The following is an 18,730-nucleotide window of genomic DNA, read 5'->3' as shown; positions in this document are numbered from 1 at the left end:
TGTTGTAACTTCTGCATAACAGGATTGTATAATTTTAGAAGAACTGGCTGGAAACTGTGTCTTAATTCTGACATTTATAGTGCTTAGATTTTTCTTTGTGCAGCTTCCAGTGTTCCTTCTGGCTGTTCTGAGCCTTGGCATTCAGTCATTTGAAAATTTGTATGATTAATGATATCCGTGTCTTTTATTGTATAATAGATGTTACCATTGGCCCATGTTAGCAGTGACAAGAAGGGGATTGCACTAATTAATCCTTGGGCAGTGAATCTTGATGCCTATAAAGAGAAGCTGGAAGAAGCAATTAAATCCTATGAGAGGTAAGTCTACTCATCAGAAATTTATCATGGTTGCAGTCATGTTTCAGTTTTTTCCTCAGGTACTTGGTACTTCCTCACACATACTTTGCTCAGTACTTGTAATTCTACATATTGACACACTTTAATACACCATCAACATGTAGAAGAAATTTTATTTTCTTAAAAAAAAAAAGCTGAATATAAAAACAGATAAACAGATAATAGGCAAGGTGATAAATAACAACATGTTGCTCATATTATGTTTGTTCAGTGATGAAAGCAAAATTCTTTTACTTTTTGGAAGCAAACCTGAAACCATTCATCCCTCAGGAGGACTTGCCCATAAACATACAATGCTAGCCAGACTTTTAACTTAAAATTAAGCTCCAATAATTTAGGCTGACACTTAAATTAAGGACCTGCTTTTTGCTGCCAGCTCTCTATCACCCAACTATGCACGTAAGAATATAACTGAGGCACCAATAAGAATTTGACAATTTAAATTTGGTGGGCTTTTTTTTTTTTTTGAGGCATGTGTTGTACTTTTTAATTAACTGTTAGTAAAAGCACAACAGAAGAGGAAAAAGGCTTTAGATATCTAAGCTACTTCTTTCCATGATCAAACTTTGTGCACTTTTTTGAAATAATACAATTATTTGACTATGATGTCATTCAGTAATCATATCAGAGCTTTGACTAGAATTATTTTAATAAATATTTTTGGGTTGTATTCTAATAACGTTTACAAATATAATTATTTTCTATGACCAAAGCCCCCTGATGACAAGTTCTTTAGTCCTTGTTTTTTGATTAATTCCACAGGGGATCCTTAAGGTTGGAGATTATTTTCTGTGGTAGCTATATGATCACACCAGTTCTTTTTAAAGCATGTTGAAGCTTCCTTTTTCAATCCTATTGTCATATATAGATTTTTTTTGTAGTAAAATCAAGAATTTTGATTTGAAATTGCTGCTTGCTATGTCTAGTATTAATGGAGTTCAGTGAATAAAAGTCTGGTTTTGTTTGTTCTGTCACTGAGACAACAGTGTTGTTATCAAGCTGATGAAGAATTCACAGAAATTGATCTGTCACTCATTTTAATAGAAGGTTCAAGTGGTGTATTTGTGATGGTGACTTCTGAAAAAAATTCAAGTTTTTCATTGCTGTGCCATACCATTGAATATCTTACGTTTAGTGACTTTGATTTTAAGGGAAAGAAAATTGTTTTCTAGTTAAACTGATAGCATTTCCAGTCTCCCTAAAACTTTGGTGATAAAGATTACTATTTACTTCTGTTTACCCATAGAGATCAATGAATCAGTGTATTTACAATAGTAGGATTGAGTTTCTACTTCCATGAAAAAGAGGTATAGAAGACAGATCTCCCTGAAGATCCTTATAATTGACAGTGTAAAAATTAGATCTCTTTGCTTTTCCTCTACTTGTGGAACAGCAAGCCAGTCCCACATCAGGGTTTTTTTTGCTCTAGATGTCACAGCCCTTTTCTAGTAACTGAATTTCAAAAAGCTACTGCAGTTCAGCTTTATAAATAGTAGTTGGTCACAAATTTATTCTGACATATGTAAATGAAACAATACATCAGGGCATCCAGGTTTTAAGCAAACAAGCCAGTATTTTCCCCATATGCAGATTGAGTTTAGAGGGAGAAACGTGATGAGGGCAGAATTTTTGTGGTCTGACAAAGAGGATATACAGTATTAAAGGAGAAAAACACTGAAAGCTTTATAACGTGTATGGTTTTGTATAGCCAGAAGCTTTTATTATCAACTTAGTTATGAGTGTGCAGATTTAGAAGGATGAAATAGGCATTGGGGCATGCTGAGACTGTATATTGAGAATGAACTAAGTAGTTTGTATGCTAAAAATGCTGGGATTTAGTTTCTGGTAGATAAAATGAATCATCAAGAATTTAGTATTCAGAATCTGTTGTAATGTGGTTTTTTTTGTACATGCACCAGAAATCTGGCAAGACTACTTGTAGTCAATCAGATTACAATCTGATTTTTTTCCTAGCAATGATTTTGTTCTCATATTAAAAGGAAATTTGGGATTTTTTTCCCTAGAATTACAGTAATTAAGATCATCAGTAAAGATTTATTTCTATAGCTGAAATGAAGTAATTGAATGACGTCTTGTTCAGGTTGTTAATAGAGAAAACCATAAGCTAGATGACCTTATAAGAGTTTAAAATTTATGTCTTAAAAAGCAAAAGCAGAAAGTTTAGTGGTGCTTTTAAAAGATCTCAGAACTGCATTGTTTTGGGTTAATCACTTGTTTTCCTGTCAGTAGTTTTTCTTCATAGCCAGAATGAATTAGAAACTCAAATGGCACAACTGAGGGGTAATCTTAGCAGGGAAAAAAATAGAAATTAGCATTACTACATTCAGACTACATTTTCTGAAAATGTTTAATTGGAGGAGCTGTGCAGCTTAACTGGCATTTAATCAGTTTTGTTATTTGATTTAACTTGCTGGTGCTGAAGACAACCATCCATAGAAAATCCTGGCAGGAAGCAGCAGTGATTGCCATTAAACCTTCTGTGACCCTGAAATAGTCATGCTGTTATTTGATGGAAGATAGTGTTTTCCCATCTTCTTTGCAGTTGATAATTTCATAGCTGAATGATAAGGATACAATTTGATGATACAGTGTGCTTGGAATACAAATCAGTGCAGATATCTTAAGAAACTGTGTTTATTTGCTAGTTTTGAGATTATCAGCTGCACAAGGAACTGCATTCCCTCAAAAACTGCTTTGCTTTCTTTAATAGGCGCCTGAACCTAATTATTTGGAGAGCACTATCTCAGGAGGAAAGAGACAAGTAAGCTATGACTTTTGGTTTTCTAATGCACCTCTGAAGGGCTGGTCATAAACATCTGGTAGTTTTTTATCACTACTTCTAGAATTTAATTTTCAAATATTTCATAAATATACCTTGCTTTCAAAAATGTATATATGATACAGAGTAATATTAAATTCTGGACCTTTTTTATTTTGTGGTGCAGATTATTTTTAAAGGAAAAGACTTGCATTCCATTTGAATGTTGCTTCTCTATCCTTAATCAAGTGTCAAGTGCAGGGCGTTGGGAGGGCAGCATGTCATTGCTTTTGACATCAAAGTAAATCTCTCATCCCATAAAGAGCTCTCTGGTGGCTGGTTTGTTAAGGTGTAATAAGCACCTTAAAAGCATGTGCTGGAACTGTATATCGCTCTGGAAGTACTACATTAACTAGTCTATTTTTTTATATTGATTTAGAAAATTAATTGCTGTATAAACATCAGTGAAATTAACATCTGTTTGTGCCAGAGAATAAAGTGAGGATCAGTTAATGAAAACTGAATAGGCCTGAAATTTTTCTTCACTGAAAAATGGGAATGAAAACTAGAATGCTTTTAAGAAGACATAAGATAATGAGTAAAAAACTTACAGTCCTATCATTAAAAAGGAGAACTAAAACCTTATTCTGGTGCAGGGAGGAAATGAAGACTCTTAAACAAAACAGCATGTAATGGAAAAAAAGGAAATAGATGTCTCTTGGTAGACAGTAAGTTGCAGAGTATAGAAGTTTGACAAGGTGTCATCCAAAATGTTTAATTATTGATACCATATGGCCAATTATACAAGTAATGAAAAAATGTTGTAAGTGTTGCACAGTCTATTGCTATAGGAGCATATTAATCATTAATATTGGTGCATAGATATGAAAATATTGGATTTATTTTACAGAAATTATGGCTCAGCCCTTTGAATTTCTCTGTAGCTGTCTTTCTGTAAGATATAGTTATACCAGACGTGATTTTTTGACCTAACACAGCAGTATCTGGATGAAATGCAAGAACTTGCAGCATAGAGAAGATAAATTGGGCAAATCTGATTCTTTATTCTGGCTTCCCAATTTGTGACTATCTGCAAAGCAGAGATGTAATTAAATTTTTTCCTACTTTAGATTATTAATTTCTTAAAAAATATATTTTTTTTTCAGATTTAAAGAGGATGGGCCAGTCCAATATATAGAGCATAAAGAAGTTCTGCTGGAGGCTTTAGAGAATTTGGGATGGCCAGTTTCCTATGAAGATGTAAAATTGTTAGAAGATGAGATATTGACAGCATTAACATATATACAACAAGCCTCTGATCTTCAGGAAGCTGTCAAAAAGGAAACTGAAAAAAGCTCAGAATCACACATAAGCAACAATAAAAAGGTATGGGAAGGGATTTTTTCCCTTAGATATTCCTCTTCACCTCTGGAATTTTTTTTTCTATGACCATAGATGATAAACATGGAGCATGATGCTAAATGAAATGGATAGAGGAAAGAAGGTAGTTAAAAAGAAAGCAAGCTTTCAATTACTTTTTAAAAATATTGGAGAAGTAGAAGTTCTGAAGCTTCAGAGAGAGCCACAGCAATTGAGCCTCTTAGAAACAAATTGCAGCAAAGGATCTTTATTTCTGCTGCAATGGTGGCAGGAGAGAGAAAGAACCAGATATACTAAAGACAATTTAGATACAAGATTTGTGGTTGGATTAATATCTGATAAACAGGACTAAAAGATCTTGCAATATTGGGGTAATTCACTGTAATCTTCCATGGTACATTTCTTGTAAAAGAAAATACAGAGACAAGAGGTGGGATTCAGCTTCATTTTTGTACACTGAAATTTAACAGTCCCTAAAGTGTGGGTATACATGAGCTGGTGGGCTTTATCACAGCATTGTGAACTGAGTCAGTGGCATCTGGAACTCGTTCTTAAGTGGACACCCACTTTTGGCTAGGCTTTTTTTCTCTCTCCATTCATGAACACATTAGTCTAGCATTAATACATTAGTCTAGCTACTCTGAAACTATGATTGAAGTTAGTGTTTTTGTATATATATGTGTGTGTTTTCTGTAATTTTTGAGTTTTTAATTCCATTAAGGCTGTGCCTTTGAAAACATTTTAATGTCTTCAAAAAACAGATGATCTTGATTCATTTCACATGAGTTTGAAATATTACATTGCTGTTACGACCATTTTGATTATTGATTTACCTATGCCATATAATGTACCAATACAAGAGCAGCAGAAACATGTTTATGTTTCATTTGTTGAGTGTAATCTTACTCTTGCCTTGGAACAACCAGTGTGTGCTCTCAGACACGATGTGATTAACATTGTGCAATCACTTATCCTAAGTCAACCTGCTTTAGGAGTCTAATCAGAGTAGCATCTTCAGTAATTGCTAATCTGCAACTGAAAGGCTTCAAGAGTGAGAGGCAGAAATGCAGATGTAATTAGAATTCTGTTTATGTGGTAGAAAGACAGTGGGGAAAAATGAAGAAAAATGGGGAGCCTTTTGAAAGTGTTGTTGAAGGTTTTGCCAGCTGTGATGTCTGCCCACAAAATGGGTATAGAGAAATAAACTGCCAACTGAAATACATTACAGCAAGGAAATAGCTGATATAGCACTGAATGAAAATTGTCATTGGGACATCATAGAAAAATCACAATTATCTTGAAACTCTACTCAACAAAGAAGACTTTTAAATTTCCTAATGATTTTTTCACTGAATTTTAAATAAAACACCTTAGTTTTTAGCTCTTTCTTTTTAGACTCTTTCAAAAAAATGGGCTGGGTCCAAGCAGAATGGGCTTGTTCCCACTGGCACCCAGGGAAGAGTGGTAGTTGCTTGCCTCTGGAGGTGTCAGGATAATGAAAACCAAAGTTTGAGCCAAGATACATGGAGATCTGTGGGTATTCTTTGTGTCTGTTCTCAGTTATAGTAGGAAAGTGCAAGGACTGTTATTTTTGAAAGGGAATTAAAAAATGTGGCAGCTATTGGAAGAAGTAAACAAAGTCTCTTTCACCCATTGTGGCTTAATGCATTGCCTTCAGTAGAAGCAGAGCGAAATGTGGTAAAAATCCCTGAGAATCAGATGGGACTCTTTTGTAAAAAAAATACTGAATGCCAGAAATGGCCACTCCAACAGTGTCTGGGTCAATCCTGCTGAACACCTAAAAGGCGTGTGAGTGAAAATAAAGATGAATTTGAATTTAGACAGTGTTTCTGAGCCACCTGAATTCTGCACGACTCGGAATCCTCATTGTGGATGCTTGTGTTGTCTTTAGTATTTGGATTAATGCAGAGTGCTGGAAGTTGCCCAAGTTATTAGTCAAGCATTACAAATTAGTTGGTAATAAATATTCAGCAGCAGCTGTCCTTTTGGAGCCTGAGGAATTAAGGAAATACTTTACCCAAATACCTTTTTGTGTCTGTTGAACTGTTGGTCTGCTCTCAAATCAGCCCTTGCTGAGTTACACTTCAAGCAGTCAGTTAAGCACTGTGAAGAGCCACTGGTTCAGTCTGAGTTTGAAAACCCAAACTTGATATAATTAATATTCTGTAGGGGTAAAGAATAAGCTAGAAAAATCCCATGTATCTCCAATTTAAAATATGTCCTTGCCTCTTTTGTGTGTTTTGCTTATTTTTAGGACTTTTTTCCTAGGATTGTTTGTGATTTTTGAGAGAGAGTTTGAAAAAATGAGATTGTGGTAATTATAGTGAAAATGAGAATAAGCAATTTAGTCAAAGTTACTGATATCTTTCCCATCATTATTGACTATTAGGGAGAATCAAGTACCAAATCAAATATTTTTTTTAAGAAAAAAATGTCATCAGAAAAAGAAGCAAGTTGTACACATCTTAGCAAGCAGGGGTCTTATTAAGAGTCTGTGAGTTACGGTAGTTTTTCAGAACAATGTGTATATCTGTGGAAAAGTTTGAGATTTCAAGTTGCATATTTTTTATGATGCAGAAGAACCATGTAAGAGATGGATGCCTGCAAATTGTTCACGAGGTAGATTAATAAATATTTTAAAAGTTAATGGTGAAACTGACTAATTTAATGATGAAAATAAAAGCCACAATTTTCATTTAGTGGTGAAACTGATTTATTATAAGCAAGTTTTGCACTTGCTTGTAATTTGTATTTAGGAACATTATTGTGAGCAGAACGGCAAAAATAATTAGTGTATGAAGAACCAAAACTAATGGAGCAGAATAACGGGCAGTGGCAGGTCTGGAGGATGTGGTATAATATTTTGCTAAACTGGACTGTTTCAAAATAGTTTAAAATGTCAATTGAATTTTGATTTTATAGTTTGGAAATAAACTTTTTTTTCCCAGACACTTGAAGATTTGTTTGAACATTTTTTGATTTCATTTTGAGTTTTTAATGATTCATCCTGTATAGTGAGGTACTTCTAATGCAAATGAGATTACTGTGAAAACTTTTCTGTGTGGACAAAAAAAATGTGTAAAGCAAATTTTTGTGTTCTGAAAAAAGAGTTGAGTTTTCCTTACCTCATCCTTTAATATGAATTGTGCAACTTCATAAATTTTTTTGGAAAATGGTAGCCAGAGCTATAATTCACCAAGGTAAATTTCTGCCTGAACACATGAAAATATAGGTATTGTTCTGACCATACAGAGCAGGATTATATAGTGAAAACTCTTACATGAGTACTTTCTCTACTTAGAACTATTCTGAAAGTTTAAAGTATTTCCAGTTTACTGTGTATTCTCTACAGATCTTGTAGCATTAGATTGCCTCAATTTTTGAATAATTCAAAAAAATAGATTAAGGCTGACTGCATTAGCTATTGTAGAGAAATAATTGTGTCAAATTACAGATATTTGAAGAAGAAAGTGGGAAGCTAAAGTCTAAGAAAAGACAAAAATGTCAAATATATGGGACTCCCAAAGGTCAAAAGGTAATTGCAAGATCAGACGTCACAGGATTTTATTATCCAGGTATATTTTTGTCGGCATTTTCAATACTGTTTAGTGTTCCTTAGTACTGATAAAACATAGGTTATAGTCATAATTAACTACTTCCTTCTTAGTGACATTTAATATTACATGTACATATTCATGAAAAATGAATGTATGTTTTGTATGTGCACATATATACACGTTTATAAGAAGACATGCATTTTGTAAGGTTGTAGAGCAATGATATATTTATCTATGAAAAGTATGGAAGGAAATTGTAAGCCAAGCTTTTGCAAGTGTCCAAAAAGATCACTAAATGCTGCTGCTTTTTTGCTGAATTTTAAGCCAGAATGTTAGTAGGTAAAACTCAGTTCTGTTATTTCTTAAGAAAAATATTTTCTGTGTGTATGTGTTTATCATTGTAGTACCTTTAATTGTTTAGTTGGGCTTTTCTTCAGTTATGTATTTTTAACTGTGGTAGTAGTTTCATTATGTTAACTGTCAGTTTTATTATCTTAACCTGATCAGCTTGCAAATTTCAGGCCTGTACTTGAAAAAGACTTCATTTTCTTTTTATAGCATTATTAAGAATGTTTAATCAGGCAGGGGTTTTTTTTGTACAGATGTCTTCATTGTCCTAGCATAGCTTATGGTAGCTAAATGAAAATGAAGAATGTATAGTACAGATGTTTGTCAGTCGTGTGACAGCCTATAAGATTTCTTACATAATAATTACTACAAGGGTGTAAAAGAAAAAGAATTTGAAAATTTTATTCTGTTGTTTTTAAGGAACTGTGATAAAGAATATCAGTTCTACCTGTGCACTTGTTCACTTCAGCAGTGGTGGGAACTGTGAAGTCCCTGTCAAGTTCACTATACCTGTGGGAGGTGCTGTGCCATGCCCACATCTGCAGGTGAAAAACTATATTTTTTCATGATTGCAGAAATACATTTTATATTTTGTTTATTTGCTCAGATCTAGAATAAATTATAGATTAAAAAAAAACTTTTAAATACATTTATTTATTCATTTTAAAGAAGAGTGTTTCATTATAGTAATGTATAATGCTATTTCAACATGGAGTTTTTCATTTGTTTGAAGCTTGTTTTCATTGTAATTTTGTTCCTTTGTTTATTAAAATTATGTGTTCTAAATTAATCTATATTATTTTCTTTATAAAACATGAATATTTCCCCAGCCATAGAAGAAGGGTGAGCTATTTATTAGTAGAGTTAATTTTTCCTAGCACATAGATTATAAATGTCAGAGAGCCTTTTTACTTAGTGTGATTTACAGCAGGTTTTAACCATTTGGTTTCCACAGCATATTTTAAATCCAGCAAATAGCCATATACTAAGGCAAATAACAGTAATAAAAATATTCTAATCACTATTCCATTTCTGGTTTTCTTTAAAATTTATCAGCTGACAATCTGTAATCACAGCTGAGTTTTCTTTAGTGATTCTTATTTTACACACCAGAAAGTAATGGTTCAATAGAGGATGCAGCACAGATCCATCTGTTTTGAATAAAATAAATATGTGTTTATAATTGCATTGCTACATGTAAAACTAGAGATATACCTTTTTTTCAGTTTAAGATGAAGGCAAATCCTGATATGGTAGCTCCTGATAATTCTGTACATTCTGCATCCAACTCTAGAGACCTGCAGAATTTGATATAAAATTGTGACTTCTGGGTTAATTTTAAAAACAATTTTGGATAAGTCAGTTACATCTGGAATTATCTAAAATTCCCAAGGTTGGTTTAAAAGCATGTTGAAAGCCTTAAAATTTGCATAGAATCAAAGGGAATGCACAGTTTGTAAGAGTTTCCTCATTCAGTTCAGCTTGCTCGCTAAGCCCAGATACATTTAGTAGAACTCAGTCCTTTGTTTTGTGTTCTCTCCCTGATTCAGTGGAAATTGCATGATTGGAGCACGCACGGACCAAGTTCTTCTTTTGTTCCAATGGACCATATTAAATCATGGGAACATGATAGAATGATGAATCATATAAAAAATACCTTAGTAGTTACTCTTTATATCTTGTAAACGTCAGAAGTTACATTGTTCTTGCGTTGCTGCTTTCCTGGTGTGCAGGTTGGAGACAATGTGTTGGTCAGAACTGGGACACAGGCAGAAAATGAGTATTATGTACCTGCCATTGTCATAGCAACACCAGAGAGGGTGGAAACGGGTGACAAACTCTACACAGTACTGATGTTCAACAACAGGGAAGTAAGTGACCCTACAAGATTATACTAGTCCAGTGATTTTACCATTATTCTGTTTTGAAAGAGGCAGATAAAATTTTCCAGGCTAATGAGTTCTCTGTCCCAATCTGAGTCTCCAGCTAACCAGAGTAAATCAGATTTCAAAGTGCAATAAACAGCTTATGTAATAAACCGCAACAAAGAAATTCTATAGGATAATTTATTCTTAAATCATACTCTGTTCTTTCTTCTTCAATACATTTGGTGACTTTCATAAGTTCCATGCTTCTAAAATAAGAAACACAGGGAGTTTTAACACTGAAATATAGTCTGAAATTAATTCCATTATGATTGTTTGGTTTGTTTTTTGTTTGGAAGCCATTATGATAATTTTACTGCATTTTTCATAGTGTGCATTAAATAGAATTTACTTTGTACTTGAAACTTTTTATATTAATTATCTTTATTAGAGGCTGATTACAGTTACATTTAAATTACATTTACAGTTGATGTTTTATGCACATGTATCTTCATTGCTTTTGAGATTTCAGTTTAAAGTCGATGAATGTTGATTGTGTTATTGCAGAAACACTGTTTAAGAAGCCAGCTCATTAAAATCAGCCAAACAAAGTATGCCCATTCATGTCAGTACATAAGAACAGTGCAGACAGTGGATTATGAGATGTGAGTATGTTTGAACCTAAAATACCAAATTTTAAAATTTGAATCCTAAATGTTGCACTTTGAGTTCAGCTATGCCGTCAGGCTTCCATACGTAATACTCTAACTACAGCTGTTGTGAACTAAGTTTATGCGAGAATTAATTGCTCTATTTTCATTCTGAAAACATTGGTGGGATGTGGTTGTTTGAAGCTTAGTCCCAGAAAGTACTTAAGGGGATTGCTGAAAGGTGAGATGGAGTTTCTATTTGTTGTAGACTTTATTTTCCTTTTAAGATACTTGTTGTTATGTAAAGCTGCACATTATATTGCAATTTTTTTCTAAGATACTTGTTCATTTTCTGGGCTTAAATCTGGAAAATGATAGAGAGAGAGAGAGTGTAAGATGAGTATGAACCCCTACTCAGGTTCTGCAGAAGTAATGTGCAGCAAGATATGAAATGTGTACTGAAAATGCAGGGGTTCCAAGTGTTTATAGATCACATTTTCATCTTGTATTAAGTTCTAGTTTAATCCAGTTGAAATTGTGACACCCTTCAGAGCACTAACAACATCAGACAGCCTTAGGATAGACAATAAGATCAGAACAACAATCTAGGTATATTTCTCCATAATACATTCCTAACCTAGAATAATTTGAGATTTAAAATTTCTCTGAAACAGAATTGGGGTGTCTGTATTAAACAGCCTTGATGGAATTTTCTTCCATGAATTAGTGCTGTTCCTTTTTTTGAAACCATGTAAAACTTCATCATCCATAGCTTTTTCTATGTGGGCTGATCTCTGGATTCACTGAGAATGATGGAGTGAAAAGCAACTGAGATTCAAGTCCTGTGATTCCTACATATTTTCTAGTAGTAATCCCAGTACATTTTGAAACTCAACTTTCCACCAGCTTGCAACCACAGCACACAAACAAATGAATGTCCTCTCTTTACTGAGCAGAATTCCAAATCTGGGAGTACATCAATGCCTTTTCTCAGGCCACATCATTGGTGTGACAGTAGCTTCTTCTCACCAAAAAGCAAACTTGAAGGCCATGGTTTCCTTCTTAATGCATACAATCAGTTGAAAAGAGGCAGATATATAACTGGTCTGAGTTCCACCAAAATCAGAAAAACCTTTCCCTTCCACTGAGCTGGACTGTATTCTAAATGAGGTGCCATATTAAGAAAGATGTGATTAAATGCATAAACAATAAGAATAGTGTCCATTCTACATGCTCTGTTTCATGAACGAATGCTTTAGTATAAATATTCACTCTTCAAAGAGAATTTATTAGCAAGCTGACTTGCCATTTTTATGTACAAATGAGAAGAAAATTGAGTTATGCTCCGGCAAACAGAGGGATACTTTGGAGAATTAATTGAAATGAATGCACTAAATGGAGTTTCCATTAGAACCCCTACCTTTTACAAGGGCATGGAAGTGTGCTTTCCAATGAAACTGTTTTTTATTATATTTCTAAAATAAATCCCTACCTCCCATGTCCTACTTAGAGGGGGGCACTGCAGCATATTGCTCATGGGTGTGCACAGGTCTGAGGAGAAAGTCCTGACATTGCTGATAGGAACAATGCAAAAGCATAATTTAATTGGAAAGGAATCAAAAACTCTGAATGCAATATGATATTAGAACCTCAAAAAGAGACAAACCCTTTGTGTGAAGTGCTGATGTAGTAAGGAAAAAAATTAAAAGGCACATTCCAGGTTCCCATGTTGACAGAAAATCTTCAGTGCCTATAGATGTATTACAATGGCTTGGCCAACTCCAGATCTGAGTTCTTTGGGATTGTCTTTTAATGTTTTTGTGGTGTGCATTAGGGGTTATGCTTAATTGGCTCATCTTTAGAGGTACTAATATAGCTCTTATGATTTTATTATGAGACATTAGCATTTGTTTGGGGCATTTTCCTGCCATCACTGTGGAAAGAAATAATTATGGCAGAACAAACACTCTGCAAATGTAGGTAACAAGTTCTATATGTAAAGTAAAGCACTGTGTGATCTGGACCCACATAGCAAAAGGTCCTTTTTGCCCACATCCTTTCTGGAGTCATAAGATGCAGATAAGATTAAGGGCCAGAGCCCTATTTTAGCCTATCCTTCACTTATTCTATAAGTAAAAAGGAAACTGAATTGTAGAATATTTATAGCCCTGTCAAATGGTCAAGAGTGTGACACGTCCTTCTCTTGTGAGTCCTGTGACATGTGGAAAAAGGTGAAATCTATGTCCTGTAAAAGAGGCTTTATGAGATATGTACTTTTAGCTTTGTGGATTTCCTTTTCTGGTTTTCCAGCCTGGATGGTGAGACTGCAAAGCTCTGCCCTTGCCCACCTGTGGAAGATGAAGGAGGAGAAAAAGCAAAGCAAAGTATTGTGAAAGAAAAAAGGGGGAAAAGGAAAAAGAAGAGGGCAACAGTAGACAAAAGGCATCCCAGGGAGACGATGTCAGACTTCGATAATCTTTTGTCTCTGGAAGTGAAGTAAAACAAAGAAGAAGAAAATCAATGTCTAGCAATAAGGAGGAATTTAGAGGTAAAGATGTAGCTCTGGAAAAGTATAAGTAAGAGGAATTAAGCTATTTAGCTATTTCCCACAAGGAACAGGTTTCTGCGTTTCTGAGTGTTAGCCAAGTTAGTTTTCCCATGTCCTATATGATGAATTTTTTTCACCTCACTTAGAAACTGTTCTTGACACTTTCTCAGCATGTGGCATGTGTTTTCACAGGAATAGCAAGAAATGAATAAAGCACATTCCAGCATATGCCACCCTAATTTCCCTAACAGTTGTAGTAGCAGTGAGGATGCAGTAACACCAAACCTCAGTACCTGCTTGAAAGCTGAGTGTATATTCCAGCCCCTCTGTTCATTCTGTGTTAGATTAAAGTTATGTCTGTATTATGGGTATTAAATTATTACACTTGTAGCTCAGTGCTTCAGAGGTTAAATTGCTTTTGGTGTGTGAGCTGGCTCAGTTAGAGCTGACAGCAGTACCTATATTCCCTGTCACTCTGGACCAGAGACTGGGCTAGTGTAGGCCTGCCATTGCATGTCAGTCAGCTCTTCATTTTCAAGATCCTACTGTCAGTGGAAAGGGGTTTTATCCATGCTTGCTAGGTATACCTCCTTGTACCATTTTAAATAAGTCTTCAACAGCCTCATTATTTATTTACTTCCAGAAGTGATGGGTTATAAATTCATTCAATCGTGTTTTCAATCAACTTGATTTGACTCATCTGAATGTTCCTTCTGTGTTCTCCCTCATCCTTTAAAAATTACCTACAAATTCCATTTACATTGCTGATAGTGGGTATTATGTGCCCATTATGTAATGGGCATTTTAAAAGTGGCCTGATCAGAATTATATGAGAGCAGAGGTTTTGGGCTTGTCCAATGAAAAACCATGGTTTCCAAAGGTGAGGCTGCATCACTGGAAATGCTCAGTTATCCCAGATACCTTCCTCAACATTTCAAGATGCAGATGCTGAGGAAATGTGAAATAATCCTAATGTGGTCAGCAAGTCCTGTAACTGATTTTCTTGGAGCTTGGAGGAAAGATTACATGAGAGCAGTGGTTATTTATGCATTTTAATCCTGCCTAAATTTAGCAAATAATCTCATAGTATTCTAATAAGGTTTCACTGTCATATGCAGGTCGAACATTCTGAAGAAAGTACATTGTCCTCTTCTTACACCATAAATATTGAATATGAGGGTTTTTTTCCTAAAATTTATTTTCATTTACAAATCCTTCCCTTTATCAGAACGGGAAAATTCAAAGCTGATAAAAATTTTAAGTAACACTATATGGTCATCCTCACGTTTCATTAGATACCTCTTTATCCAATCTCTCTGCATGACTGTATTTATCCTCTTTGGGTCTAGATAGTTGCCCCATTTTCACACCATGCAAATGTTTCACAGCACTCTGTGTATTTAATTTTGTTAGTTGTACCAAATGTGCTACGTGACCCCTGATATACACATCATTTTGAACAGTGTTAATTCTGGATTTCATTTTAAAGATTAAGAGAATAAAGAAAACAAATTTGCCTGGCATTGTTTTTTCATTCTGCTTAACTTCTATTCAAGTATGAACTATTAGCTTACACTTACTGCTTGGCAGTTCAATATGTGTTGAGCACCAGATCTGTGAGATTCCCCTATGCAGGTTAGCACTTTTCCGTAGAAGTTGTCATATTTGATTACATTGATGTTGGTAGGTGTTAAATAACATAGATGAGGAGTTGGAAAGCCCTACCATTCTAATGAATTATTCAGTTAGTCTCTGTGGACCAGGTATTAAAAATATCAGGTATCTAACAGACTTTCCCTTCATGGAGTTTTTGTAGTGCTGAAATAAGGTTGGATATTCAAGTCAGGAGCCTAAACTGCACAAGTGAGATGAAACACCCTGTTTTCCTCTTTAGACCCCTGTATCACTTGGAAGTCTCAAGTATTGCCTTTCATACACCAGACATACCAATGCTCATCAGAGTGAGCCCCTTCCAGGTTTTCCTTGTATTTGCTTTCATTACTCCATTATTTCTGGATTGTTTGTAACAAAGGCAGATTTTTTTAAACAGTTAGCATCTCAAAGAAATGTTCTGAGTAGCTATAATAATAACAACTTCTGTAGTTAAATATCTTTTACAGGAACAAGGTAGTGCTTTTTTTTTTTTTTTTCTTTTTTTAGATTTCTAAAAGCTGTCTGTTAAACTGGATTTATCTGAAAGATGTATATTCCTCCCACATATTCTTCTCCTTGTAATATCAAATACCTAAATGATTTGGATATCTTTTAACTTCTGAAAAAGCTCAATATTCCTGATTTGTTTGGCTGAAGTAAAGGCATTTTCTTTACATTTATGTAAATGTTTTTGTTATGTATGTATGCATGTGTCTAATGCATTAAAACATTTAATGCCATCAGTGTTTCTTGCATTTCCTTTACAAAGGTTTGTCTTGTCACTTCTTATGTCCAGATACATACACACACAAATATAGATATAGATATAGATATAGATGTAGATGTAGATGTAGATGTAGATGTAGATGTAGATGTAGATGTAGATGATATAGATAGTAATCTGACTGGGCCGTGTTTTCTAACTATTTGATGTGTTAATCAACACTTCTGCCTACATTTCTGCTGCCTTCATGTGAGGAAGTAAGTACTCCTAAACTTGAATGAGCATTGCAAGATACCAAGATGGATTTTTGTGCTCTCCAAGGTAATGTGGATTCAACTACATAGCTCTTAATTAGGTGGTTGATGAAGACTTGTATTCCCATAAAGTCTTTTATTCCCACAAAGCCTTATATTTCCACAGAGCTATGGGCCCTCTGAATTAAGGGAATTTGGACTGTTTGTGGTTTGGTTTATGCTCACTAAAATATTTCTGATTGTTAAGAGGAATCAATAGCCCACTTTGGAACTTGGTCCTACTTCAGAAACAGCATAAACAGAAGTGATTAAAGATTAAGTAATTGTGTTAGTTATTTAGCATATATTAGCTTCATTATTGTGTTGAAGTGAATTCTGCCTTATTTCTTCCAGAACTGCTATATTTGAAACATTATTTGATGTCTATGCTAGTCGCTCTTACTGTGTTAGTTACCTCTGTGTGTTTATAAGAGAGAGAATGAAAGTCTGGCAAATTCCTGCTGCTGACTGTTGGCTAATGGCTCTTTGTCTTGGTAACTCAAATAATACCATTTGATGTAGTCAGACCACTGATACTTAATTCTGTCCTTGGTTATTGCAATAATTGTTTTTATAGATGCAATAAAATAATGTATCACTTTCTGTAGAAAAAATCTTCTGTCTCTCTTTCTAGTTTTCTCTGAGTTCTGTAATGCCTAAAATCAATGTTCATTCCACATGACTTCCTTGTCAATTTTCTCAAATGGGTATCTAGTAAAAAAAAATCAGGAAAAAATTGGAGTTAAGTACAGGTATGATACACATTGCATTGCCTGATGCATTAGCAAATAATAGCTATCACAGCCAAAATCTCCTTTTTCGTTTATAATGAGATGTGACTTGAAGCAATTATGCTGATAATTACTGTAACTGCCAATAAGGGGTAGTTGGGAGACCTTTGAAAATGAACATTTTCTATCCTTTTCTGTGGCAAATGTAGTTTGTCTGAATTGGGTTCAAGAGTGGAGCAGCTGTGGCACCTGGCATTCTAGTGGATTGGCTGGATTTCCTGCAGGAGGATTTTCCATTTTTAGCACCCACTCATTTTCCAGTCTCATTCTCCATCTAGTCCATTCAGCATTTGGAGAAGGCTATCATAATGAAGCAGTGTTCCCATCTGTTGGTCATGGCTTGTTTAATGAGCAGTTGATGTCAATTCAGCTATGCCTGCATCTGTTCCTTACTGCAGCTGTGTGTGGCTAAGTGTTCCCCAACAGCGGCCAGATTTAGCCTTTGTTTGTCTCTTGATACCATGTTACAGCTTGGCCAGAAACGTTCTGTCTTCTCTCAGGGTTATCTGCTCATGGAAAGAGGAAAGTGTGCTAAACTCTTATCTCTTTCCCCATAAAGAATGAAACATGGAGACAGGTAAGGGGGGAAAAGTGCAGTTCCATTGGTTTAGGAGGCATTTTTTGGGGTATCTGAGGGCAGAGACAGGACAGTTCAGTCCAGATCCTAAGAGCAAGATCAGAATGGGTTCTTTCAGCATCTTAGGAAGAAACAGAGAGAGGCTGTGCACTGGCTGAAGACAATAAACAGATTGTGAACTGTGTGATGGGGAACACTCATTTAACAGTGCAACTTTCACTTTACTCAGGGAAGCAGTATGGACACAATACCTTTCCGTATTTGTCTGGCAATGGTTTTGTACTGCAGACAGACAGGACACAGTCAAGAAATTTCCTGACCCTTAGAAACGTGAACTCTAGATTTCTGTCTCTTAGGGTGCTGAAGAAGAATCAGAATGTTCCTTTTATGTGAGTGCTGATTGTGCAGGTTTATTAGGCAATTTTCAAAGGCACACTTTTGATTTTTAAACTGCAGCTTCAGAGTTTCAGTGTAGCTATGGATGACAATCACTCCTAAAACTAATCATACTCAAATCTCATACTCCGTATGTATTCAATCTGTGCTGTTGCTTCTCCAACCTGTACATCACATACTTATCCTTCTTTATTCTTCTGATTCCTTCCACAGTTTTGTTTTCTACTACACAAGCAGTTTTTATATGATCATTGAAAACTGAAGTATAAAGCAAAATAGAGTATATGCTTTTGTTTACTTTGTTTCTTCCTATTTTATTCTCTTTCTTTTTTTTTTCCAGCTTCTGGTCTTTTGTCATTCATTGATGGTCATCATTTTATGCCATGAGGGTGCCTAGTAGTTGGTGGTTTCATTTGATATGACTAAAAAGTGACTTTTCAGTGACCCTTCAAAGAAGGATCAGACAAAGGTCCATGTAGCCTATCCCCTATCACCAACACTTCCTGGAAGACGATTCCTGAGAAAGAATAAGATCAAAGATTGACCTGTGAGTACAACAGCTACAAGCTACAGACTTAGAAAATGAGAATACTTAAAAATACCTGAAAAACAGACTGGTTTGAACTTGTGAGAAAGAAGAAAAAACAATCTTTATGCAGAACTACTGCTCTGTTGACATAGCCATTGAGTTATTTATTTTGTGATAAATTTCAGGGGGTGTTTGAACTATGACATCCAATTTTATGGTAAGTCCATGTGTTCTCTCACTAAAGAGTCCAGGTTCTCTCCTAG

General features: G+C 34.9%; 1 protein-coding gene across 1 annotated transcript in view; it reads left to right on the top strand.

Annotated features, from left to right (window-relative positions):
* Positions 1–16,788, top strand: part of VWA3B (von Willebrand factor A domain containing 3B) — a 60,717-nt gene extending 43,929 nt beyond the window's left edge. The window contains 9 exon segments of the mRNA XM_063392544.1: positions 199–317; positions 3,088–3,138; positions 4,302–4,521; positions 7,991–8,111; positions 8,862–8,986; positions 10,175–10,312; positions 10,874–10,971; positions 13,267–13,433; positions 13,436–16,788. Of these exon segments, the coding sequence (XP_063248614.1) occupies positions 199–317; positions 3,088–3,138; positions 4,302–4,521; positions 7,991–8,111; positions 8,862–8,986; positions 10,175–10,312; positions 10,874–10,971; positions 13,267–13,433; positions 13,436–13,536 (1,140 nt within the window). The 3' untranslated portion in view covers positions 13,537–16,788.
* Positions 16,789–18,730: the final 1,942 nt, after the last annotated feature.

The sequence above is a fragment of the Prinia subflava genome, chromosome 3 (genome assembly GCF_021018805.1).
Source record: "Prinia subflava isolate CZ2003 ecotype Zambia chromosome 3, Cam_Psub_1.2, whole genome shotgun sequence".
NCBI lineage: Eukaryota > Metazoa > Chordata > Aves > Passeriformes > Cisticolidae > Prinia > Prinia subflava.
This window is presented reverse-complemented; position numbering and strand designations above follow the sequence as displayed.